The sequence below is a fragment of the Hyla sarda genome, chromosome 7 (assembly GCF_029499605.1).
Source record: "Hyla sarda isolate aHylSar1 chromosome 7, aHylSar1.hap1, whole genome shotgun sequence".
NCBI classification, from domain to species: domain Eukaryota; kingdom Metazoa; phylum Chordata; class Amphibia; order Anura; family Hylidae; genus Hyla; species Hyla sarda.
The window spans coordinates 72,608,609-72,635,804 of NC_079195.1; the positions used below are offsets into that span (position 1 = coordinate 72,608,609).

The window sequence follows — 27,196 nt, forward strand, 5'->3', positions numbered from 1 at the left end:
GGCCGTGGCGTTGTCCGACTGGACGCGGACAGGACGGGACTGAAGCCGGGACTCCCAGTGAAGAAGACAAAGAAGAATTGCCCGTAATTCCAATATGTTTATCGGAAGAAGAGCCTCTCGGGGAAACCAGAGTCCCTGAACCGTCCAATCCCTGAACACGCCGCCCCAGCCCGACAGGCTGGCATCCGTTGTAACTACCTGCCAGTGAAGGGGAAGAAATGACCGCCCTTGGAGAAGAAGGGGGAGCGGAGCCACCAGAGCAGAGACTGACGGACCCTGTGATGGAGAACAATCTGACGATCGAGGGACAGAGGAGACCTGTCCCATCGAGAGAGAATCGCCAGTTGAAGGGGGCGGTAATGAAACTGGGCAAAGAGTACGGCCTCCATAGTTGCCACCATCCGACCCACGACTTCCATGCAAGTGCGGATGGGGACTGACCTGGGTCCGAAGGGAGCGGACCCCGACAGAAGCGCCAGACGTTTGTCCGGTGGGAGGCAATTCGGGCCGAGGCCGTGTCGAAGCGAAGTCCCAAGAAGGTTATAGACTGGGTAGAACAGAGGACTGACTTGTCCCGGTTGACCATCCACCCGAAGCGATCCAGAGCGTGGAGAGAGACGTCCACATTCTCCAGAGTCTGGGCTCTGGTTGGAGCCTTGATGAGAAGGTCATCCAGGTAGGTATCACCGAAACTCCCCTCGACCGTAACAGGCCCATCACTGGTGCAAGGATCTTGGTAAAGAGCAGAGGCCAGACCGAAGTGGAGGGCTACGAATTGAAAATGCCCCTCCGGAACCGCAAAGCGGAGGTACCGATGATGGCCTGGAGATATTGGCACATGGAGGTAGGCATCCTTGAGGTCCACCGATGAAGGAACTCCCCTTGTTCCAGGGACGCCACCACCGAACGGAGAGATTCCATTCGGAAGTGACGGATAAGAAGATGATTGTTGAGACGCTTGAGGTCTAGGATTGGTCGCACAGAACAGTTTTTCTTGGGAACCACAAAGAGATTGTAATAGGAACCCCGAAACCATTCCCCTGGAGGAACGGGAACGATAACCCCCTCGAGAAGCAGAGACTGGAGAGCCTCTCGAAATTGCTTCGCCACAGAAGGCGACCGGGGGCCCGGGATCGAAAAAAGCGATCCCCCGGAAGGGAGGCGAATTCGATTCGGTAACCGTTGGGATCCCACGTCCCTGACCCAAGGTCCAGATGTCTCGAAAAAGTAAGAGACGACCTCCCACCCGAGAAAAAAAGCCACGAGTGGGGACTCACTTCATGCAGAAGTGGGTTTGCGGTTGCTTGATTTGGGCGCAAAACGTTCGGACCGGTTGGAATACGACTTCCAAGACGGGCGCGCCCGGAACGAGGGAGCCTTCTTGTCCTGCGAAGGCGCCTGCCTGGACCCTTTGCTGGAGCCAAAAGGTCCGAAAGGAAGAGGACTTCCTTTAGGAAGTAGGGCGAGCCTTATTTTGAGGCAACAAGGAACTCTTACCTCCCGTCGCCTCAGGGATAATCTCATCAAGGCGCCTGACGTAAGGCCACCCGTAAGAGGAAGCACAGTGGGAGACCTTTTGGAAGCGGCATCTGCATTCCAAGCTTTAAGCCACATAGATCGGCGGAGAGCCGCTAGGTGACCCACAGCAAAGGCAGAACAACGGGCTGACTGCATGGAAGCTGCGCACAGGAAGTCCCCAGTTTTAGAGCATTAGAGAGCCAGGACAGATAGATCCTCTGGGGGGGGGGGGGGGGGGGATCCCGCTAAGATATCCTGATGGAGCTTTTGGCACCACTCCTACAGGGCCTTGCCCATGTCGAGGCAAAGATGGTAAGAGGAGAAGAGCCAGCTGCTTCAGAGGCAAACTTCGCTAAGGATTCTACCTTCTTGTCCGTGGAATCCTTGAAGGCAGCATCTGCCAGTGGCAGTGTAGTCGCCTTAGAGATCCGGGAGATCGGTGGATCCACAGAGGGAGGGGAAACCACCTTAGTGACAAAGTCCTTGTCAAATGGATAACGTTCTTGAATCAATCGTCTTGATTCCCGGGAACCTCTTGTCTGGATGTTACCATGCAGATTCCAGAATGTCGTCAAAGTCAGCATGAGGGCTGAACCTTTGAGGTGCTGGCTTAGCACGATGAAAGGATACTCCTGGAGCGACATCCGAAGATCCTGGGTCCTCTAAGTGAAAGGTGTCTCTTATGGCTGTCACCAATGAGTTCACCATTTCAACTGAATCCGAGCGGTCCTCTGAGTCAGATGCCGGCTCGGAAGCCTCATCTGCCAGTTCACCAGGAGAATGTGAAGGAGTAGAGGCAGTCCTGGAGGGGGGGCGACCCTGAGCGGGTACACGGCTCTGGCGTGGCAGAGCGGCGACTCCGAGAACGTCCTCCGGAGGAGCGACGTTTGTGCCCAGATGACGGGGGAGGGCAGGATCCACGAGGGGAACTCCCACGTCTATCTGAAGACTCAATGGAAGAGTCAGACGAGGCACCCCTAGTACGCTTGTGAGAGCGTGAAGTATGTGGAGACGAGGAGTGGGCCCTCTCAGAGGTCCTGCGCAAGGAAGACCCCCACAAGGCGGACACCACTTCCTGGGAGGCCTCGGCCACCGAACGGGAGACTTGGCTGGTGGAGCGGCTGAATCCGAAAGGGCATCAGGGGGTACCAGGGGGTCTGGGAGATCAGTGGAGCAGGCAGGGCAATTGGACTCGGCAGAGTCAAGCATCTTGGTATTACAGTGCTTACAGACAAAATAAGCCACTGACGTTCCAGGTTTCTGTTTAGAGGGAGGAACAGCTCTGGGTACAGACATAATGAGAACAGAGACAGGGACTTTCTCACCCTAGTCTGTGTCCCCAGGCAGCTACAGTGAGGAGAACTCTGCTCCTTGCAGATAGAGTGCCAGCCAATAGGGAGAGAGGGGCGTGCCTGAAGCAGAGGCACTAACTAATTTGGCCCCTCCTAACTGAAAATCGTGCCCACAGCGCTGATTGGAGGCTACTTCGCGCCTCTGAAGAGCTCCGACCGCCCTGTGGGCGGAGCTATAGACTGCCGAGAAGAAGCTGTAATGGCACCCGCTCCTTGTCCCGAGCACACATGTCAGCCGCATATGCGCTCGGGGGAATAGAGCGGGAGGCCTATACGCCGGCAGAGACTGCGGGAGAAAGCGAAAGTAAGCCGGCGCTGAGAGCGTCCGACCCGAAACAGCGCCGCGGCTGTCAGCCGCATATAAGGCGCTGCCGGAGAAGTGAGAGTGAAGTGAGCGCCCGGCCTGTACCAGCGCCGCGGCTAACAGCCGCATATAAGGCGCTGCGGACATAGTCGCAAGAAGCACACACACACACAGTGAAGTGCCCAATGTCAAAAATAGATTACATGCCCCCTGAAATGCCACTGCTCCCCAGAATAAAATTCCAGCCCCTGTATAAGCCAGCCCCATAACCTGAAAGGTGGGCCAAAAACAGGGGGTCTCCAGAGGTTGCAAGTCTGTACCTAAGAAGAAAAGTACTTACCTCAGTCAGAAGAACTTACCTAATGGAGTCTTCAGTGAAGTCTTCAGTCAGCTTTAGTTACCTGCATCACGCCTGGCTGCTATGCACGAGCGAGGAGAGCAGGAAAATAGGGGGACCCGGACCCATGAGGTACCAACCCAGGTGCTGACCTTTGGCGAGGGGGGGGTGAACAGCGCATATACGCAATGTCTGTGCCCCCTTACTCGCAATGGGGAAAAAGGGAACCCGAGTCCCTGAGTCCCCACCTGAAAACAAAAGAAAAAGGAATAAAAAAAATAAATAAATAAATAAACTAACATGTCCCTATACTAGGAAAACAAAAAATCGGAAGACCTGGTCTGGAGAATTCCAGACCATGTCCACCTCCTTCAGACACTAAGCTTAAACTGATTAGCTCAGGGCCTGATGGCGGGTATATCCTGCTGGGAGGAGCCGACTTTTTTTATTGCCATAGTGTCACACCTCCTAGAGACAGCAGCATACACCCACAGTCTGTGTCCCCCAATGGAGCCGATAGAGAAAGTTAGATCTGTAAATTACTTTTATTTAAAAAAAAATCTTAATCCTTAAAAGTACTTATTAGCGGCTGTATTCTAGCGAGGAAATTCTTTAACTTTTAGATTTTTTTCCTGTCAAGACCACAGTGCTCTCTGCTGACACCTCTGTCCATTTTAGGAATTGTCCAGAGCAGCACATGTTTGTTATGGGGATTTTCTCCTGCTCTGGACAGTTCCTGACATGGACAGAGGTGTCAGCAGAGAACACTGTGGTCAGACTGAAAAGAAATCCAAAAAATTAAGAATTTCCTCTGTAGTATACAGCAGCTGATAAGTACTGGAAAAACTGCGGATTATAAGTCTCACTTTTTTCCACCGGCCATACACTGAACCACTGTTTACTGTACAGTAGGCCTAACTCCCGTCATTTTAATGAGGTAAAGAAAACCTGCCCTAAATAGGTTTACCTCTCAAGAGCAAAAGAAGCACGAGATTATGCAACTCTGGACGACATGTCAAAACCGAATCGCAATAAATACAGAATTGCAAATTGTTTGACAAACCTTTTGCATTCCTCGTGTTCTTTCACTAGCCGATCCAAGTTATTAACATACAGCAAAGGGGTTTGCAAATTAGACTGGAAAGTTTTGGTTACCTTTAAAATAAAGAGAAATTATAATGAACCAACAAAACAATTCATTTTTATATTTAATATATTTTTATATTTTTACAAAATATAAGTCATTAATAACTAGGGATGCACCAAAATGTTGGCTGAAAAAATAAAATAAAATGGGAGTGGGTGTGTCTTGTAGTAGGGGAAATAAAAAAATATTCATATATTATAATTTTTTTTTTTTTTTTAGCAATGTCCCCAGATTGCCTAATAAAATAATACATTTTTAACTTACAGTATCAGAGTGCAGCCATAGCAGGGAATCATAACCTGTGGCTGTGCAGCCAGTGTATAACTATAACTTCCAACATGCCCTGACTGCCAGAGCCACGGGTTGCAGATCATTGCTCTATAGTGCAACATGTTGGGAGTAGTAGTTTTTTGGTTTGGGGCAGCTGAAGAGCCTATTGTGTGGATAACTGAAGTACCTATTTAAATTTACCATTTTGCATCAGTATGTTTTATTACATTTTTATTAATGGCCAATTTTTGTGTTATGTAATAAAACAGTGTTTATATTATTACTGACTTGAAGTTTTTCATTTCAGACTTTAAAATCATGAAATTACAAATAAAAATATAATTATACAAAAACTAATATACAGTCATAGCCCTAAATGTTGGCACCCCTGAAAATTTTCAAGAAAATAAAGTATTTCTCCCAGAAAAGGATCGCAGTAAACACATGTTTCTTCCCTATGTGTGTATTGGAACTAAACAAAAAAAAGGGAGGAAAAAAAAAAAAAGCAAATTTGACATACTGTCACACCAAACTCCAAAAATGGGCTGGACAAAATTATTGGCACCCTTAACGTAATATTTGGTTGCACACCCTTTGGAAAAAATAACTGAAATCAGTCGCTTCCGATAACCATCAATAAGCTCCTTACACCTCTCAGCCGGAATGTTGGACCACTCTTCCTTTGCAAATTGCTCCAGGTTTCTTATTGGAAGGCGCCTTTTCCCATCAGCAATTTTAAGATCTCTCCACAGGTGTTCAATGGGATTTAGATCTGGACTCATTGTTGGCCACTTCAGAACTCTCCAGCACTTTGTTGCCATCCATTTCTGGGGACTTTTTGACTTATGTGTCCTGCTGGAAGACCCAAGATCTTGGATGCAAACCCAGCTTTCTGACACTGGGCTGTACAGTATGACGCAAAATCTGTTGGTAATCCTCAGATTTCATGATGCCTTGCACACATTCAAGGCACCCAGTGCCAGAGGCAGCAAAACAACCCGCAAACATCATTGAAACTCCACCATATGAACTGTAGGTACTGTGTTCTTTTCTTTGTAGGCCTCATTACGTTTTCGGTAAACAGTAGAATGATGTGTTTTACCAAAAAGCTCTATCTTGGTCTCATCTGTCCACAAGGTGTTTTCCCATAAGCATTTTGGATTACTCAAGTTCATTTTGGCAAAATGTAGTCTTGCTTTTTTATGTCTCTGTTTCTCTTCTGTCCACGCCCAGGGAGATTAGCTACAGTGCCATGGGTTGCAAACTTCTTGATAATGTTGCACACTGTAGACAAAGGCAAATCTAGATCTCTGGAGATGGACTTGTAACCTTGAGATTGTTGATATTTTTCCACAATTTTAGTTCTCAAGTCCACAGACAGTTCTCTTCTCCTCTTTCTGTTGTCCATGATTAGTGTGGCGCACACAGACACACAATGCAAAGACTAAATGAACTTCTCTCCTTTTTATCTGCTTTCACGTGTGATTTTTATATTGCCCACACCTGTTACTTGCCCCAGGTGAGTTTAAAGGAGAATAAAAACATGCTTGAAAAAAATCTTATTTTTCCACAATTTTGAAAGGGTGCCAATTATTTTGTCCAGCCAATTTTTGGAGTTTGGTGTGAAATTTTGTCCAATTTGCTTTTTTTCCCCTTCCTTTTTTGGTTTAGTTCCAATACACACAACGGGAATAAATATGTGTATAGCAACATATGTGTTACTGCAATCCTTTTCTGTGAGAAATACTTCATATTCTTGAAAAATTTCAGTGGTGCCAACATTTACGGCCATGACTGTATATAATTCCTCAAAAAAATCTTGCAGCTCTACTTATCGCTATCAATGCATGGTGCCAGCATCCCAGACCCAAAGTCCATTTAGTATAAGCAAACACGATGGCGTAGCACTCCAATATGGTGAAGAAAAAAAAGATGTATTGGCTCACACCACAGCAACGTTTCTGTCCTCTCACAGGAGCACTTTAAAGCCTGAATGGTCCTGTGAGAGGACAAAAACATTGCTGTGGTGTGAGCCAATAAGTCTTTTTTTCCTCATCATATTGGAGTGCTGCGCCATCGTGTCTGCTTATTATAGTGTGTATATATATCATATACAGCAGCACTCTTGTAAAGACAGCAAAATTCTCCGGAGGTGGGAGCAGGCAATTGTAAAGGGCAAGGCCCACAAAGTACATATAGTATACAAAATCCCAAAAACCAATTCAGCATCTCCAGGATAGTGAAAAACGTAATCAATAAAATGTATTCCATCAAACAAAACGTAACAGCGACGTTTCAACCCTCTCCAGACAGCTTGAAAAAGACTCTAGAGAGAGTCGAAATGTCGCTGTTACACTTTGATGAAATACATGATTACGTTTTTGGACTATCCTGGAGTCCTGCATTGGTTTTTCAGATTACATATGCATATAAAAAATGGTCTGGGCAAGTCCTTTTCTGTTTTCAACCGAGCAAATCTTAAATTTTGGTTTCGGACCAAAAATTTCATTCAGATGCACCACTATATATAAGGACTTCGATGTATTTTATGAGTGTTATCTATCCCCTTCTTTGGGAAAATCCCTGTTTAATCAGCACGCCTTCCGTTTTATTAAGTGTTATGTAAAGTGACATAAGCAAAGGATGCATTACGCTCTCCTGGTGCTCGCTCTAAAAAGGTTTACCAAATGTTAGAAGAGAGTATACGCAGTGCAGATGTGCCATCACCCTGCTACTGTCAATTCACAGCTAACAGTATGTATGGGGAGGGGGTGCTGTTTAAACAGGGATTTTCCAACATGAAGGGACAGTGAACACAAATATACATAAAAAATTATTACAATTGGTTATAATTTTGTAGATTAAAAACCAATAAAGTGACAGTTACACTTTAATATAAGGCCAGACTTACTGGAGTTCCAAATGAAGACTGTGATGAGGAAACAAATGAGCGGTCTAGGTTATGGTTCTGTGGGGTTGCCGAAACCGCTTTAGATGCCATGTTGAAAATCTCATCTAATGGTTTAAAGGTTTCCACTTCTTCCTCATCATCACTGCTACTTAAGGAAACGCCTGTGAATGATTCATCGCTATCAAAGGCATTCCAAAGAGCTCTTTGAGGAGTTCGTCTCCTCATTGCCTTTACACTGTCTTCATCAGAAGCGTCAGATAACGGAGGACAGTCACTAAGTGCTGGGGATGCCAAAAGGGCATTCTCAACTACACTGGGGCTTGAAATGATGTTTTCTACCTGTTAAAAAAAATAAGCAAGAGAAATTCAAGTCCCACTAAAAACTACCATCACCACTGCAATATGGAAACGGATCTGCAAAAGCTAATGCAACAACTATTGATGCCGATGGACAGAATGGAAAATGTTTAGGCGATTTTAGCAAAATCTACCCATGCTTTTGCATAACATCTTAGGTTAAAGGGGTATGCTGACCACAGACTTCTTATCCACTATCCAATGGGATGTGGCATGATGGCTTCACAGAGACATGAATGGGGGGAGCGTGGCATGACATCACTTCCCGCCACGGAACCCAGTGTTCCAGATATACTGTTTAGAATGCCAGGTGCTGCATGAAGAACGCAAGGTCCCAGCGGCAGTCAGACATCTTATCCCCTATCCTTTGGATAGGGGATAAGACGTCTGAGCAATGTACCCCTTTAAGCTGTCCAAACAGATGGCCGTCTACTCATCTGACAGCAATATATATATATATATATATATATATATATATATATACACACATATATATATATATACATATATACACGTTCAGCCCAGGCTTGCGAATAGGAAGAGGAGTATATCTACCAAATGAACAAAAGGACTAGACAGGTTATCCTGCTTTAGTCCATTTTTACTATTAGGCCATGGCTTTCACTAGCATAATCAGCTATTTGCAATGGTGTCCAAACTGAGGCCTTCCAGCTGTTGCAAAAGCACAACGCCCATCATGCCCGGACAGCCGTTGGCTGTCCGGGCATGCTGGGAGTTGTGCTTTTGCAACAGCGGGAAAGGCATCAGTTTGGAGACCACATCTCCAATGAGACAACCACTTTCCAACAATATACAGATCTCAGTGAAATCATTGTATGGCTGCTGTAGGCATATCAACAAAATATATCCAGTTGACTCAATAATTGTTGCATTTAAAGAGTAAAGGCTATAGGGTGAACTCGGAACATTATACAGCCGCAACGCCATGAACCCTGTGATTAAGTAAAGAAACAAAACACTTCTACACACTACTATCAGGTTGCACACAGTCATACCTTTTGACCAAACTGATCTGACCCAGTTGCCCCTAGATTGACAACTAGGTTCTTCTGTGTTAGTTCATCCTGCCACATGTCAAGGGGTGCCTGCAAATCTGATGTTAATAAATTAAGAGATTTTAAAGGTGAACACTTGCTACGCCTGCACATTGTAGTCTGAGGTATATTATCAAAGTGTCGGTCATTAAACGACGGACTTCTCCCCAAATTAGTAAGTGCACTTTTACCTCTAGAACGTGACCCACATGTTATGGATGATGAGTGCAGACCAGTATCGGCGCTGAAAGCATGAACGGCCTTAAAATCACCTGAAAATATTTTATACCCTCCTTTGCCATCTAAATAAACCTTTGAGTTGACGGGCAAGATAAGTCTCTTCAGAAACACCCTTGGAGACAGTAAACTCCTTCCACATTTTGGACAAAATGTCTCAAACTTTCTTACAATTGTCTTATCTTCTTTGTTGCTGCTTAGGCTGAGGTTCGCATTTGCTGAGGGAATTAAGATTTTTCTTGATCCCTGAAACGTGTTTGAAGTTTTATTCCAAGATTCATCATCTTGAGACCGCAGGTTCAATGAATCACTGTTAACCGTTTCTTTTAAGGCAGAAATAAGTGCATCTGTGGGGAAAAAATAATATGACAAATTTGTAAAGGGGTATTTTGCTTTTGAAGGGATATGCTTTAAAGGAATACTCTGGGATAGGTGTCAGATAGCAGGGGGTCCTGGAATGGGACGTGTCAACCACCACACCAAGTAGCGGGCAACACACCCCCTCCATGCATCTCTATGGGAGAGCCAGAGAGCACTCGGGAATCTCCGGTTCTCCCATAGAGTTGCATAGAGGGTTCATGTTGGCTGCCACTTTGTGTGGTGGCCGACATGCTCCATTTAGAAGGAGAGCTAGGGCCCGTGCAGGAGATCGTGGGGGGTCCCCCACAATCTGACACTTATTAGGGAAACTTTTTTTTTTTTATATCCCAGAGTACTCCTTTAAGAACAGAAACAAATTCCTCCCTGTTTTTAGGAAAGAGATTTGATTACAATTTTCTTACAAAATACAGTCTTTCGTTCAGTGTACCCCAAAATGTGACAAGACTACAACTCCCATCATGCCTGGAGAGCTTAAAGGCGTACTCCGGTGGAAAACATTTTATATTTTTTTTTAATCAACTGGTGCCAGAAAGTTAAACAGATTTGTAAATTACTTCTATTAAAAATCTTTACCCTTCCAGTACTTTTTAGCAGCTGTATGCTACAGAGGAAATTATTTTCTTTTTTTTAATTCTTTTTTTTGTCTTGTTCACAGTGCTTTCTGCTGACACCTGATGCCCGTATCAGGAACTGTCCAAAGCAGAAGAAAATCCCTATAGCAAAACTATGCTGGACAGTTCCTGACATGGGCATTGGGTGTCCGCAGAGAGCACTGTGGACAAGACAAAAAAGAAATTCAAAAAGAAAAGAACTTCCTCTGTAGCATACAGCTGCTTAAAACTACTGGAAGATTTTTTAATGGAAGTCATGTACCAATATTTAACTTTGTCGCATCAGTTGATTAAAAAAAAAAAAAAAAATGTTTTCCACCAGAGTACCCCTTTATGGCAGCCAGGAACAGATGTCAGCAATACAAAATACTACATGTACTCTAAGGGAAGGGTCACACATGTAATTTTTCTGTGTATTTGTCTACCCATTGAAGTCAATGTGTAGCAAATTCAGCAGCAGCAAATACGCAGCCTAATACGCACATGGGCTGCACCAGAAGAGGCCATATGGCCTGAGCTGGGATGCAATATTCAGATTTTAAAACGCTTTAATAAAGTTAAAAATTTGGATAAAGGGGCGGACTTATCAAAGACATCTGATGTCAGGTAAGAGCTTTCACAGCAATGAGACAAACCAGGTGACCATAATACCGATAATCTGTGGAGGTTAGGGCCGATAGCCAATAACTTATACCGATATTCTGGTATAAGTTATCGGCTATTTATCCCCCCGCAACACTGCTGCAGATCATTGATTTAAAGCGGGCGGTGCATTATTGGCAAGGTAATTGCTGATACCGATAACGCCCAAAATCGTGAATATCGGCCGATAATATCGGCCAAACCGATAATCGGTCGATCCCTTCCAAAAACTGCATTCATTTGGGATAAAAACCAACTTTAATGGGACAAGCTGTAATATCAGATACAGCCTCCTTCAGATATACAGAGTTGTGCCAGGTAATTGGTGAGAAGGCCACAGCGCTGGCATTAGTTGTCGTGTTCCTTAAAATCATCTGGTCAGCAAGAGCGCGGGGAGTTGGACTCCAACTAATCTGATATTGATGACCCATCCTAAAGCAAAGGTAGGCTGGAAAACCAGTCTACAATATAGGATGTGTTCCAAACGATAAACATACATACCCGGCTTGCTAGATGGCTTAAAGAATTCTGTGATATGGTGGTTTCTGCAAAGAAAAAGACACATATAATGTTGTATATAGTATATGTTATGGCATATCCACACAATGATGTAGCCAAAAAAAAAAAAATATATATATATTTATTTTGTTTGCTATATATATATATATATATATATATATATATATATATTTATTTATTTTGTTTGCTAATGTTTTTTTCCTTGATGGCTAATGTTTTCTCTTTAATGCGACTTAACTGCAGTCCTATCCAGGCATTCTTCTCATAGATTGTCAAGTCGCATGAGGTTTTTGAATTTAGCTGTGAATGGTTGCTAGTTATGTAGTAAATATTGCAAAAAAAGAAATGCTTAAATGGGCTCTCATTAAAACTCATTTTTGCTATTGCACTCCTTATGGTTAATAAACAATATTACTAATGTACTTTGTTTAAAAATAATGACTTTTCTAGGTTTTATTTGTGTTTAAAATCTGCCACTAGGTGTCTCCCTACTTGTCCAGCTCACATTTATCTCCCCATCTCTTGCACAGACGGACTCCTTCTGGCCTGGCAGAAGTCTGAAATCAGGAAATGCTGAGGGGGGGGGGGGGGGGGGGGAAGGGTGCAGCCTTAGCCAATCATAGCTCATCTCACAAACTAAACTGCTCGGGGCTGTGTGTAGCAGAGTGAGGGAGGAAGTTCTCCCCTGTATGGCTTCAGATGTCACGCCTGCTGGGGAACGCCCCTTTCCAGTGTGTGAATCTGACTGAGCAGAAAATACAGAGCAATAACAAGGTAGAAAACTGACAAATAATAAAAATAAAGGCAGGGGGTGGTTCATCATGATGGGGGCAGTGAACTGTGGGGGGGGAAATATAAAATTTAACAACATCATGAGAGGTACTCTTTAATCCCTTAAGGACCAAGCCCATTTTCACCTTAAGGATCCAAGCATTTTTTTGCACATCTGACCACTGTCACTTTATGCATTAACAACTCTGTGATGCTTTTACTTGTGAATTTGACTCAGATTGTTTTTTCGTGACTTATTCTACTTTAACATAGTGGTAAATATTCACAGATACTTGCATCATTTCTAAATTCCGAAATTTAATAAAAATATTAAAAAATTTTGCTTTTTTCGAACTTTGAAGCTCTCCGCTTGTAAGGAAAATAGACATACCAAATAAATTATATATTGATTCACATACAAAATATGTCTACTTTATGTTTGCCTCATGAAGTTGACATGTTTTAATTTTGGAAGACATCAGAGGGCTTCAAAGTTCAGCAGCAATTTTTCAATTTTGCACAAAATATTCTAAATCTGAATTTTTCATACCCATAAATGCCCCTATTATAAGAATGTCAAAATGACATTCAGTAAGTGTGTTAACCCTTTAGGTGTTTCACAGGAATAGCAGCAAAGTGAAGGAGAAAATTCAAAATCTTAATTTTTTACTCGCATGTTCTTGTAGACCCAATTTTTGAATTTTTACAAGGGGTAAAAGGAGAGAAATCCCCCCAAAATTTGTAACCCCATTTCTCCCAAGTAAGGAAATACCTCATATGTGGACGTAAAGTGTTCTGTGGCTGCACTAGAGGGCTCAGAAGGGAAGGAGCGAAAATGGGATTTTGGAGAGTGAGTTTTTCTGAAATGGTTTTTGGGGGGAATGTTACATTTAGGAAGCCCTTATGGTGCCAGAACAACAGAGAGAAAAAAAAAAAAAAAAAACACATGGCATAATATTTTGGAAACTACATCCCTCATGGAACGTAACAAGGGGTACAGTGAGCCTTAACACCCCACAGGTGTTTGATGACTTTTCATTAAAATTGGATGTGTAAATGAATTTTTTTTTATTTTTCTCACTAAAATACTGGTTTTCCCCAAAATTTGACATTTTTAAAAGGGGTAATAGGAGAAAATGCCCCCCAAAATTTGTAACACCATCTCCTCCGAGTATGGAAATACCACATGTGTGGAGGTCAAGTGCACTGCGGGTGCACTACAATGCTCAGAAGAGAAGAAATCACATTTGGCTTTTGGACAGCAAATTTTGCTGAAATGGTTTTCGGGGGGCATGTGGCATTTAGGAAGCCACTATGGTGCCAGAACAGCAATAAAAAAAACTACACCCCTCAAGGAACGTAACAAGGGGTATAGTGAGCCTTAACACCCCACAGGTGTTTGACGACTTTTTGTTAAAGTCGGATGTGCAAATGAAAAAAAAAAAAAATTCTTCTTCACTAAAATGCTCCCCCCCCCCCCCCCCCACAAATTTATAATTTTTTACAAGGTAGTAATAGGAGAAAATGCCCCCAAAATGTGTAACCCCGTTTCTTCTGAGTATGGAAAGATCCCATGTGTGGTTGTAAAGTGGTCTGCGGGCGAACTGCAATGCTCAGAAGAGAAGGAGCCACATTTGGCTGTTTGAGAGAGCATTTGGCTGGAATTCAAGTCGGGGGCCAAGTGCATTTACAAAGCCCCCCCGTGGTGCCAGAACAGTGGACCCCCTCACATGTGACCCCATTTTGAAAACTACACCCCTCACAGAATGTAACAATGGGTGCATTGAGCATTTACACCCCACTGGCGTTTGACAGATCTTTGGAACAGTGGGCTGTGAAAATGAAAAATTTTATTTTTCATTTTTATGGACCACTGTTCCAAAAATCTGTTCGACACCTGTGGAGTGTAAATTCTCAATGTACCCCTTATTACATTCCGTGAGGGGTGTAGTTTCCAAAATTGGGTCACATGTGGGGGGTTCCACTGTTCTGGCACCATGGGGGCTTTGTAAACTCACATTGCCTTAAATTCCAGACACATTCTCTCTCCAAATTTCTCTTCTGAGCATTGTAGTGCGCCCGCAGAGCACTTTATATCCACATATGGGGTATTTCCATACTCACAAGAAATGGGGTTACAAATTTTGGGGGGCTTTTTTTCCTATTACCCCTTGTGAAAATGAAAAATGTGGGATAACACCAGCATTTTAGTGAAAAAAAAAATTTATTTTCACATTCAACTTTAATGAAAATTCTTCAGACATCTGTGGGGTGTTCCAGGATTTTTTTTTTATTTTACTATGCTACAGGGGCTGTAAAGTTAATGTAGTTCATAATATAGTGTCTGTAACTGTGTGTGACGGTTTTCTCACAATTCTTCTGTGATTTTTACTCCAATATTTATTTTTGCCAGCATACAAAAAGGACTGTTGTCTTTCCCCAGCTTGCAATGCGGCCGAGACCTGACTCACTAGTCAGCTGATGACAAGGAGCCTGTCTGATCAATCTGCAACTAATGCAACAGCTGTAGTCACCCTGATTGAAAACCACACTGATTTGAATGGATGCAGCTCATTTATGTTTCAATGGGTGGGGTGGCCGATGTGTGGGAGGGAGGAAGATGGAATTGTGGAATTTGTAGTCAAAAGAAGAAAAGTCAAACAGGAAATACTGGTTCACAAACAGCTAGCCACAGTGTTATGGTAATCTCACAACATAGCCATTTAGCCCCAAGACAAGTGGAGATCCTTCCTAAGCATGTCCATTACTATCTGCAAGGTACATACTAAAATCACCCTATGCTGGATAACCCCTTTAAGGCTCACTATACCCCCACATTCCGTGAAGGGTGTAGTTTCCAAAATGGGGTCACATGTGGGTGTTTTTTTTTTTTTGTGTTTATGTCAGAAGTGCTGTAAAATCAACCACCCCTGTGTAAATCACCTCAAATGTACATTGCGTTCTCACTCCTGAGCCCTGTTGTGCGCCCACAGAGCACTTTACGTCCACATATGTGGTATTTCCGTACTCAAGAGAAATTGCATTACAAATTTTGGGGTACTTTTTTTTACTTTTACCTCTTGTGAAAATGAAAAGTATGGGGCAACACCAGCATGTTAGTGTAAAAAAAATATATATTTTTTTACACTAACATGCTGGAGTAGACCTCAACTTTACCATTTCATAAGGGGTAAAAGGAGAGGGGAAAAAAAAATAAAAAAAAAAATGTGTTAGGCAATTTCTTCCAAGTACGGAAATATTGTGGCCCTAAACTGTTGCATTGAAATACGACAGGGCTCTTAAGTGAGAGAGCGCCATGCGCATTTGAAGCCTACCTTAGGGATTTGCATAAGGGTGGACATAGGGGTATTCTAAGCCAGTGATTCCCAAACAGGGTGCTACAGTGGGAGGCTCCGTTTTGGAAACACTGCCGTACCAGATGTTTTCATTTATATTTGGGGGGGGGGGGGGGGGTTAACTGTAGGAGTATATGTATATTAGTGTTTTAACTTTTTATTATGTCTTAGTGTAGGGTAGTGTTTTTAGGGTACATTCTCACACACACACACACACACACAGGCGGGGGTTCACAGCGAGTTTTCCGCTAGGAGTTTGAGCTGCAGTGGAAAATTTGCTGCATCTCAGTCTTGCAGCGGGAAACTTGCTGTAAACCCTTGCCTGTTTGAATGTACCCTGTGCATTCACATGGGGGGGGGGGGGGGGGGGGGACATCCAGCTGTTGCAAACCTACAACTCCCAGCATGCCCTTTGGCTGTCCGTGCATGCTGGGGGTTGTAGTTATGCAACAGCTGGGGGCACACTGGTTGCAAAACAGAGTTTGCTACTTAACTCAGTGTTTCACAACCAGTTTTCCTCCAGCTGTTGCAAAACTGCAACTCCCAGCATGTCCAGCCTTTTGTTGCAAAAGTACAACTCCCAGCATGCATTGACAGACCGGATATGCTGGGAGTTGTACTTTAGCAACAGCTGGAGGCACACTGGTGCGAAACACTGAGTTAGGTAACAAACTCTGCGTTTCACAACCAGTGTGCCTTCAGCTGTTGCAAAACTACAACTCTCAGCATGCGCTAACAGCCGAAGGGCATGATGAGCGTTGTAATTTTGCAACAGCTGGAGGCACACTACTACAGCTCCCAGCATGCCTCATAACTACATCTCCCAGCATGCCTAGATAGCCAAAGGGAATGCTGGGAGTTGTTGCTAGGCAACAGCAGGAGGCAAAAAGCGCTTACCTCCTGCTGTTAGAACCTTCCACCAAAGACTGTCGAAGACCGCTGGGACGACGCCGCACCCCTGATCACCCCCTCCCTCCACAGCCGATGCCGCCCAGCTGGACGGGCAATTGGTAGGCCAGTCTGGCCGACTAATCAAGACGATTGTGAGGTGGCACCAGTGCCACCTCACTCCTGCTGGGCAAGGGTGAATGGTGCCGATTGGACTGCACAAATCACCCTATTTTCCGGTCACCGGTGACCAGATTGACCCGGAATCGCCGATCAGATCGGTGATCCCCGACATGGTGGGGTCTCAGGACCTCCCCAGGGCTTTGTACGCATTCCGTAGGCATCCCAGTCTGGTCCCGCTCGGCGAGCGGCGGGGACTGGAATTACCAACGGCGTACAGGTATGTCCTTGGTCCTTAAGTACCAGGGTGTCAGGGCGTACCCATACGCCCGTAGTCCTTAAAGGAGTAGTCCAGTGGTGATTCAGTGGTGAGCAACTTATCCCCTATCCTAAGGATAGGGGATAAGTTGCAGATCGCGGGGGGTCCGACCCCTGGGGCCCCCCGCGATCTCCTGTACGGAGCCCCGACAGCCCGCTGGAAGGGGGCGTGTCGACCTCCGCACGAGGCGGCGGCCGACACGCCCCCTCAATACAACTCTATGGCAGAGCCGAAGCGCTGCCTTCGGCAATCTCCGGCTCTGCCATAGAGATGTATTGAGGGGGCGTGTCGGCCGCCGCCTCGTTCGGGGGTCGACACCCGCTATCTCGGCGGAGAGCCTGGCCCCCGTACAGAGAGATCGCAGGGGGCCCCAGCGGTTGGACCCCCCGCGATCTCAAACTTATCCCCTATCCTTAGGATAGGGGATAAGTTTTTCACCACTGGACTACCCCTTTAAGGGGTTAAGGATCTATTCCCAAGTAGAGTATCCTGTGCATGTTTGAAGATGTGTGCAGTGATTTAGTTTACATTGTAATCTGCAGCTTCAAATTCTGCACATCAAATATGCGAAGGATATTGTGTACACTACGTACACAGACTGAGGGTGTATTCACATCTACAGTATCCTGCACATATTTAAAACACAGGATTTAAAGCTGCAGATTTCAATGTAAACTAAAATCACTGAACACTGCATCAAATATTGTGCAAGATACTGTATGTGTGAATAGACCCTAAAAGGGCGTTCTGGGAATACTTACCTAGCCCAGTTACCTGCAGATCCCAGTCTCCCCATTTCTTGTCTCTTTTTTTCTGCTTTCAAGACAAGGAGTCAGAGCAGGACTTGCCCGCACAGCCAATCATTGGTCACAGCGGTGTTCGATCTGATTGGCTGGGCAGGCAGGTCCTGCTTTGACTCCTTGTATTGGAAGCCAAGAGAAGGTTAAAGCAAAGCTAGTTTAAAAAAATACAAAATAAATAAAAAGCATGTATCACCTAGTTTTGTTTTTCTTACTGATCTAAGCCAGATACTAAGATATGTTATTTTTTTCTAAGCTTTTTCTATTAGTAATTCCCCACCCCCACCCCCATTTTTGTACATTATGATAGGGGCTGCCATCTTGCCTGAGTGCTTTTTAACAGTATGTAGAGATCTGCTTTATGGAAGGCCCAATGACCATTAGAACATTATACTGTAGGAAACCCTATTTCCATTTATGGATGAGTTTTCTAGGCACGCTCTGTGGCCTGTGCAGATGTGAGCGGGGAGAAAAAGCGTGAAACAGTCTGTCCCGGTTACTTCCCCAGCTCGTTATGCCTGACAACTATCAATAAAACGTTGTATGGACGGCGAGTGCAGTTCTTGTTTTCTATTCATCATTGTTCATGCATTCTATTGGATTTTTTGCACCGTAATATCCTACATTAAATTCTGGGAAACCCTATGTTACTCACATCACTCACCTGTCTACCAGCAGCCTTAGTTTTGTAGTGCCGGACTATCCCTTCTTTATTATACAATGCACAGTTGTGAAGGTTTCACCTTCTCTAGTGTAAGAGGCAGATACACTGCGAATCAAGTTTAACTCAAGAAATGTCTTCATGCATTTTTTATTTTACAAATAGAGACAACAAGAGTAGAGAAGAGATAGCATCAGATGCGGAGAGGCTTGTGTAAATACCAGTACACTATTTATGTGTCAGATAAACAAGAGCTACTCCCATGGGGCCAAAACAATGACTAAACTGAAAACAAAACAACACGGGTCAGGAATGGATCTGCATGTGAATCATGTTAGCTTTATGGCTTGCAAAAATCTATGCAACAGATGAAATTGAATAGCAGAATAAATTCCTAATTTTCCACTGTATAATCTACTATACTGGATGACAAGCAAGCAGAGTAGGCAGCAGAAACATGTCACATATATAAATAAACCATCCAACTCATTTATGTTCACCGAGGACCTGTAGCCTCTCCCGACCTGCCTGGTTTAGTAAATGGATACATTTATTATAAAACAGAGCTGGGACATTTGCATTGTGCCATTCATAATGTATAAATAAGATGACAACTAAGTATCCTATGGATATGCTATAAATATTCACACGTACACGATCCTGTGCAGATTTGATGCGCAGGATTTGTAACTGAAGATTGGAAGCTGTGCTCAGTCATTTAGTTTACCTTGAAATCTTTGCAGGATAGTGTACGTGTGAACACACCCTAAGGGTACGTTCACATGTACGGGATCTACTGCATATTTTGTGCTGCCTATTCTGTTTCCCATTAGGGCTTCAATATACAGGGTGGGCCATTTATATGGATACACCTTAATACAATGGGAATGGTTGGTGATATTAACTTCCTGTTTGTGGCACATTAGTATATGTGAGGAGGGAAACTTTTCAAGATGGGTGGTGACCATGGCGGCCATTTTGAAGTCGGACATTTTGAATCCAACTTTTGTTTTTTCAATAGGAAGAGGGTCATGTGACACATCAAACTTATTGAGAATTTCACAAGAAAAACAATGATGTGCTTGGTTTTAACGTAACTTTATTCTTTCATGAGTTATTTACAAGTTTCTGACCACTTATAAAATGTGTTCAATGTGCTGCCCATTGTGTTGGATTGTCAATGCAACCCTCTTCTCCCACTCTTCACACACTGATAGCAACACCGCAGGAGAAATGCTAGCACAGGCTTCCAGTATCCGTATACACTGCTATATACTACTATATACACCGCAGGAGAAATGCTAGCACTGGCTTCCAGTATCTGTAGTTTCAGGTACTGCAGAATGGGCAAAACAAAAATTGGAACAGGACCCTCAGTTTACGCAGAAGATTTTGTTCAGTGATGAGGCAAACTTTTATGTGAATGGTGAAGTTAACAAACAAAACCACCGCTATTGATCTGACACAAACCCACATTGGATAGATCCCTCCAAGACTGTTGGAACACAAAAATTGATGGTATGGTGTGGTATATGGGGTACAAAGATAGTGGGGCCATTCTTCATCAATGTAAACCTCAAGGCCACTGGATATGTGAAATTGCTACATGATGATGTGTTTCCCTCTTCATGCACTGAAGCTGGCACGTTCCCTGAGTTTTTCCAGCAAGATGGTGCACCAGCACATTATGGGTGTCAGGTCCGAGCATTCCTAGATGAACAGTTTCCTGGAAAGTGGATTGGTCGTCGTGGGCCAATTGAATGGCCCCCAAGGTCTCCCCCTTAGACTTTTATCTTTGGGGTCATCTGAAGGCAATTGTCTATGCTGTGAAGATACGAGATGTGCAGCACCTGAAACTACGGATATTGGAAGCCTGTGCTAGCATTTCTCCTGCGGTGTTGCTATCAGTGTGTGAAGAGTGGGAGAAGAGGGTTGTATTGACAATCCAACACAATGGGTAGCACATTGAACACATTTTATAAGTGGTCAGAAACTTGTAAATAACTCATGAAAGAATAAAGATACGTTAAAACCAAGCACATCATTGTTTTTCTTGTGAAATTCCCAGTAAGTTTGATGTGTCACATGACCCTCTTCCCATTGAAAAAACAAAAGTTGGATTCAAAATTGCCGCCATGGTCACCACCCATCTTGAAAAGTCCCCCCCCCCCCTCCCTCACATATACTAATGTGCCACAAACAGGAAGTTAATATCACCAACCATTGCCATTTTATTAAGGTGGATCCATATAAATGGCCCACCCTGTATATCGCAATCCCAATCGAATCTCGATAATTGGGTATTGCGATATAACATTTTGCCCTTTGCAAAATGCTGCGATTATGCTGGGAGGGGAAACCGTAAGACTGACGCCAAAAGGGGCCAGGCCACGCAGCATGGGAGCCGCTGATCCCTGCTCCGATCCCAGCGGAGCCTGTATTCTCATCCTCCGTGAAGCCGGGTCCGGCCCCTTTGCCATGAGTTTTACTGTTTCCCCTCCCAGCAGTGCCCACCGCTGGGAGGAGGTTAACCCCATCATGGCTGGCAGCCGTTAATAAGTGGCGCAGCAGGTATAAGAAGCGAGCTCAGGAGCTAAGCTCGCTTTATGCGGCTAATGCCGGACATCACTGATCCGAGGATCAGATTAGGGCTGAGCAGTATGACCAAATATGTGTATTACTGTATTTTTTGTAACTTATGGTGGTTCCACGGTATATAACGGTCTTCCCCCCCCCAATTAATTATCAGCCCAGCGCTGTCCCCATCGGGGTAAATACTCATATCAACTGCAAGCGCTGCCTTCATTCTCTTGTTGTCATGTAACCACGCAGAAAAGATGTGACAAAACATTTCTGCATGGATCCTCATTGAAGTTAAAGGGTATTCCAGGATTTTTTTTTATTTGACTATGCTACAGGGGCTGAAAAGTTAGTGTAGTTAAAAATATAGTGTCTGTACCTGTGTGTGACGGTTTTCTCATAATTCAGAACACCAAAATTGCTGGTTTTTAGTCACTTCATATGCCAGAAAAGGATAAATGTAAATAAATGGATAAAGTGAACAAAAAGTGGTACTGATTAAAGCTACAGACCTCAGCCCAGAAATTTAGATCAAATACATTCCTGTATATCAGTGGTCTCGAAGTGTGATTCTCCAGATGTTGCAAAACTTCAACTCCCTGCATGCCCGGACAGCCAACGGCTGTCCAGGCATGCTGGAAGTTGAAGTTTTGCAACATCTGGAGGGCCACCGTTTGAGACCTCGGCTGTATATGGAAAAATAAAAAAAAAGTTAACAGGGATCAGATGACATTTTTAAAGGGTACCTTTCATCAAAAAAACTTTTGACATATTATAGATTAATGTATGCAGAATAACTTTCCAATTGCATGTTATTAAAAAATATGCTTCTTTCTATTTAATTTTCCACTTTGAAAAAATGACCACTAGGGGTCTCCCTACCAATCCTTTTTTTTTATTTTTTATTTTTTATTTTTTTATAGATTTCTGACTCATGCTGGAGTCCTAAATCTCAGACTGCAGCCGAGACACAGACAAACTCAGCACTGCTCGCTGCCAGGGAGCTGTGTTGAGCTTGTCTGTGTCCGGGCTGCAGTCTGAGATTTAGGACTCCAGCATGAGTCAGAAATCTATAAAAAAAAGACTGGTAGGGAGACCTCTAGTGGTCATTTTTTCAAAGTGGAAAATTAAATAGAAAGAAGCATATTTTTTAATAACATGCAATTGGAAAGTTATTCTGCATACATTAAACTATAATATATCAAAAGTTTTTTTTTGATGAAAGGTACCCTTTAAGCATATTTTTTGTATTGTACTTTTTGAGTTAAAGAGTAGCTCCCACCATCCTATTTTTTTTTTCTGTCCCTGCCTATTGCCAATTTATCCCTAACCCCCTCCCTGCTTTACTATATTAAAAATGCCTTTTGTCTGCCTGGCAGTGTGCTCACTACCAGGTAGACTTCCTAGCAGGCACCACGTCACTGATGCCTGCTGGGGGGGGACTTCCGCCCTTAGTTCGTCTACACAGGGTGCCTCCAGCTGTTTCACCACTACAACTCCCAGCTTGCCCTGACATCTATTGGCTATCAGGGCATGCTGGGAGTTGTAGAATTGAAACAGCTGGAGGCACCCTGTGTAGATAAACTATTAGTTAGTTACATGCGGCGCTAGCTCGTCCCCTCCGTCTCCCTCCCCCCGCGCCATACCCCGTTCCCTCCATCACAAATCCCCCCCCCCCTAGGGTTGCCACCCTGCCGGTATTTTACCGGCACAGCCGGTATTTTCATCTACATTCCGGGCTGTGCCGGTAAGTTTGGATGAAAAATACCGGCCATGCAATGGCCGGTATTTTTCATTCACTGACAGGGGCGGACGGAGCAGCATCCCCAGAAGAGCACTTCTTTCATGACCGGCCGTACAATGCCCAGGTCTGACACCACCAGCCGGTGACAGGGAGAGCTCCGTGCGATGACAGGAAGAGATTGTACAGTGCTGGGGAGGGGGCGTGCACCTCCTGTCTCCTCTCTCCCCCTCCCCCGCCTTCTCTCTGCCGTGCAGTCTTACAACCCTCCATAGGCAGAGCAGGGAGGGGAGAGAAGGAGAGGCCATGTATCCTGTCTCCCTCTGCTGCACAGGGCGGGTGAGTGTCTGTGTATATATGTGTCTGTGTGTATATATGTGTCTGTGTTTATATGTGTCTGTGTCTCTATGTGTCTGTGTCTATATGTGTGTGTGTGTGTGTGTGTGTGTGTGTGTGTGTGTGTGTGTGTGTGTGTGTAGGGGGGGGGGGGGTAAACTGCCTAATCTGGGGGACAACTATGCTGCCTAATCTGGGGGACAACTATGCTGCCTAATCTGGGGGACAACTATGCTGCCTAATCTGGGGGACAACTATGCTCCTAATCTGGGGGACAACTATGCTCCTATTCTGGGGGACAACTATACTCCTAATCTGGAGGACAACTATGCTGCCTAATCTGGGGTACAACTATGCTCCTAATCTGGGGGACAACTGGGGTACAACTATGCTCCTAATCTGGGGGACAACTGGGGTACAACTATGCTCCTAATCTGGGGGACAACTGGGGTACAACTATGCTCCTAATCTGGGGGACAACTGGGGTACAACTATGCTCCTAATCTGGGGGACAACTATGCTCCTAATCTGGGGGACAACTGGGGTACAACTATGCTCCTAATCTGGGGGACAACTGGGGTACAACTATGCTGCCTAATCTGGGGGACAACTATGCTGCCTAATCTGGGGGACAACTATGCTGCCTAATCTGGGGGACAACTATGCTGCCTAATCTGGGGGACAACTATGCTGCCTAATCTGGGGGACAACTATGCTGCCTAATCTGGGGGACAACTATGCTCCTAATCTGGGGGACAACTATGCTGCCTAATCTGGGGGACAACTATGCTGCCTAATCTGGGGGACAACTATGCTGCCTAATCTGGGGGACAACTATGCTGCCTAATCTGGGGGACAACTATGCTGCCTAATCTGGGGGACAACTATGCTGCCTAATCTGGGGGACAACTATGCTGCCTAATCTGGGGGACAACTATGCTGCCTAATCTGGGGGACAACTATGCTGCCTAATCTGGGGGACAACTATGCTGCCTAATCTGGGGGACAACTATGCTGCCTAATCTGGGGGACAACTATGCTGCCTAATCTGGGGGACAACTATGCTGCCTAATCTGGGGGACAACTATGCTGCCTAATCTGGGGGACAACTATGCTGCCTAATCTGGGGGACAACTATGCTGCCTAATCTGGGGGACAACTATGCTGCCTAATCTGGGGGACAACTATGCTGCCTAATCTGGGGGACAACTATGCTGCCTAATCTGGGGGACAACTATGCTGCCTAATCTGGGGGACAACTATGCTGCCTAATCTGGGGGACAACTATGCTGCCTAATCTGGGGGACAACTATGCTGCCTAATCTGGGGGACAACTATGCTGCCTAATCTGGGGGACAACTATGCTGCCTAATCTGGGGGACAACTATGCTGCCTAATCTGGGGGACAACTATGCTGCCTAATCTGGGGGACAACTATGCTGCCTAATCTGGGGGACAACTATGCTGCCTAATCTGGGGGACAACTATGCTGCCTAATCTGGGGGACAACTATGCTGCCTAATCTGGGGGACAACTATGCTGCCTAATCTGGGGGACAACTATGCTGCCTAATCTGGGGGACAACTATGCTGCCTAATCTGGGGGACAACTATGCTGCCTAATCTGGGGGACAACTATGCTGCCTAATCTGGGGGACAACTATGCTCCTAATCTGGAGTACAACTATGCTGCCTAATCTGGGGGACAACTATGCTCCTAATCTGGGGCACAACTGGGGTACAACTATGCTCCTAATCTGGGGGACAACTGGGGTACAACTATGCTCCTAATCTGGGGACAACTGGGGACAACTATGCTCCTAATCTGGGGGACAACTGGGGTACAACTATGCTCCTAATCTGGGGGACAACTGGGGTACAACTATGATCCTAATCTGGGGGACAACTGGGGCACAACTATGCTCCTAATCTGGGGGACAACTGGGGTACAACTATGCTCCTAATCTGGGGGACAACTGGGGTACAACTATGCTCCTAATCTGGGGGACAACTGGGGGACAACTATGCTCCTAATCTGGGGGACAACTGGGGGACAACTATGCTCCTAATCTGGGGGACAACTGGGGGACAACTATGCTCCTAATCTGGGGGACAACTGGGGGACAACTATGCTCCTAATCTGGGGGACAACTGGGGGACAACTATGCTCCTAATCTGGGGGACAACTGGGGGACAACTATGCTCCTAATCTGGGGGACAACTGGGGGACAACTATGCTCCTAATCTGGGGGACAACTGGGGGACAACTATGCTCCTAATCTGGGGGACAACTGGGGTACAACTATGCTCCTAATCTGGGGGACAACTGGGGGACAACTATGCTCCTAATCTGGGGGACAACTATGCTCCTGATCTGGGGGACAACTATGCTGCCTAATCTGGGGGACAACTACCCGGCCCTCCACAATATTTTTAGTTTCTCATGTGGCCCCATGGGATAAATAATTGCCCACCCCATTCCTCCTCAACCCCGGACATTCCTTAACCTGGAGCCTCCCGGGGAAAGGAGAAAGTGAAGACAAGAGACTGGTGAGACCTCTCTGCAAAATTGTGTATTTAATGCAGTGTTTCCCAACCAGGGTGCCTCCAGCTGTTGCTAAACTATTACTCCCAGCATGCCCAGAGAGCCTTTGGCTGTCCGGGCATGCTGGGAGTTGTAGTTTTGCAATAGCTGGAGGCACCCTGGTTGGGAAACACTGATTTAATGTGTGAAACTATCTGCTGCGCTCTGTATCTAATCCTGTCATGTGCGATACTGTCTGCTGAGCCTGTGTATCTAATCCTGTCATGTGTGATACTGTTAGCTGAGCCTGTATATCCAAATCTGTCATGTGGGATACTACTATCTGCTGAGCCTTTGTATCTATATCTGTCATGTGCGATACTGTCTGCTGAGCCTGTGCATCTAAATCTGTCATGTGTGATACTGTCTGCTGAGCCTGTGTATCTAATCCTGTTATGTGGGATACTGTCTGCTGAGCCTGTGCATCTAAATCTGTCATGTGTGATACTGTCTGATTAGCCTGTTTATCTGACGTTGCACAGGGGGACGTCACTCGTCATCAGAGAGAGCCAGCGTTGCTGTCGCGCACCACCACTACCGGCGCCGCTGGCATAAATAGGGTTTTGGTAGGTATTCTCTAAATGTAAATTTTTTTGTGCGATATAGGAAAACTCCCCCCGCATATATATTGTATCCCTCCAATCCCCTATGCCATTTCTTAAACCCCCCTCCCTATGCCATTTCTTAAACCCCTGATCCCTCAGCCCCTGTGCAATCTGGCCCCTCCCCTTTTGTAGCTCCACCCCCACATAGCCACACCCATGACCGCTATTTTTCTGAGGGAAAGGTGGCAACCCTACCCCCCCCCCCCCCCGCATACCCCGTTCCCTCATTACACTTACTGCAGAGTCTGGCAGCGGGCATGCAGGGACAGCGGCGGCGATGTGCGGGAGGAGTGGCCTCCCAGCCAGTGGCCGGGGAGCCAATGCGCTCGCTCCCTGCCTGTCTGATTGACAGGCAGGGAGCGAGCGCAGGCTGAATGAAAAAGGACCGATGCCCGCATCAGTCCTTTTTCAGGCGTGACGTCACGCCAGGCTGTGGCCGGCCACTAGGAGTGAGTGGACGGTTTTCAAATGTAAATTAAACCATTTTAATAAAATAATAATAATAAAAGTATATTAGAGATATGTTGTAGTACATAAGTACTACAACATATCAAAAAATAAAGTTGGTGACAGTGCCCATTTAAATATGGGGATCATTGTAATCAAAGAATAAGGAGCAGATGTCAATATTACCATACAGCCCAAAAGAATGAGATATATTTATCAAAACCTGTTCAGAGGGAAAGTTGCTGAGTTGCCCCTAGCAACCAGTTTGCTTTCATTTTTGAAAAAGCAATCTGATCGGTTGCTATGGGCAACTTTTCCTCTGGACATGTTTTGGCGCGTTTTGCCCCC

The 27,196-nt window shown here is 45.1% G+C and overlaps 1 protein-coding gene across 2 annotated transcripts in view; it reads right to left on the bottom strand.

Annotated features, from left to right (window-relative positions):
- The window catches only part of SLF2 (SMC5-SMC6 complex localization factor 2), a 58,757-nt gene that overhangs the window by 30,932 nt on the left and 629 nt on the right, over nt 1-27,196 (bottom strand). Inside the window, exons 2-6 of one of the 2 annotated variants that reach the window (XM_056529605.1) lie at nt 11,624-11,667; nt 9,443-9,835; nt 9,213-9,310; nt 7,840-8,178; nt 4,575-4,666 (exon numbers count right to left, since the gene is read on the bottom strand). In XM_056529605.1, the coding sequence (XP_056385580.1) occupies nt 4,575-4,666; nt 7,840-8,178; nt 9,213-9,310; nt 9,443-9,835; nt 11,624-11,667 (966 nt within the window). The remainder of the gene's footprint in view (nt 1-4,574; nt 4,667-7,839; nt 8,179-9,212; nt 9,311-9,442; nt 9,836-11,623; nt 11,668-27,196) is intronic. The other variant, XM_056529606.1, reaches the window with a different exon arrangement.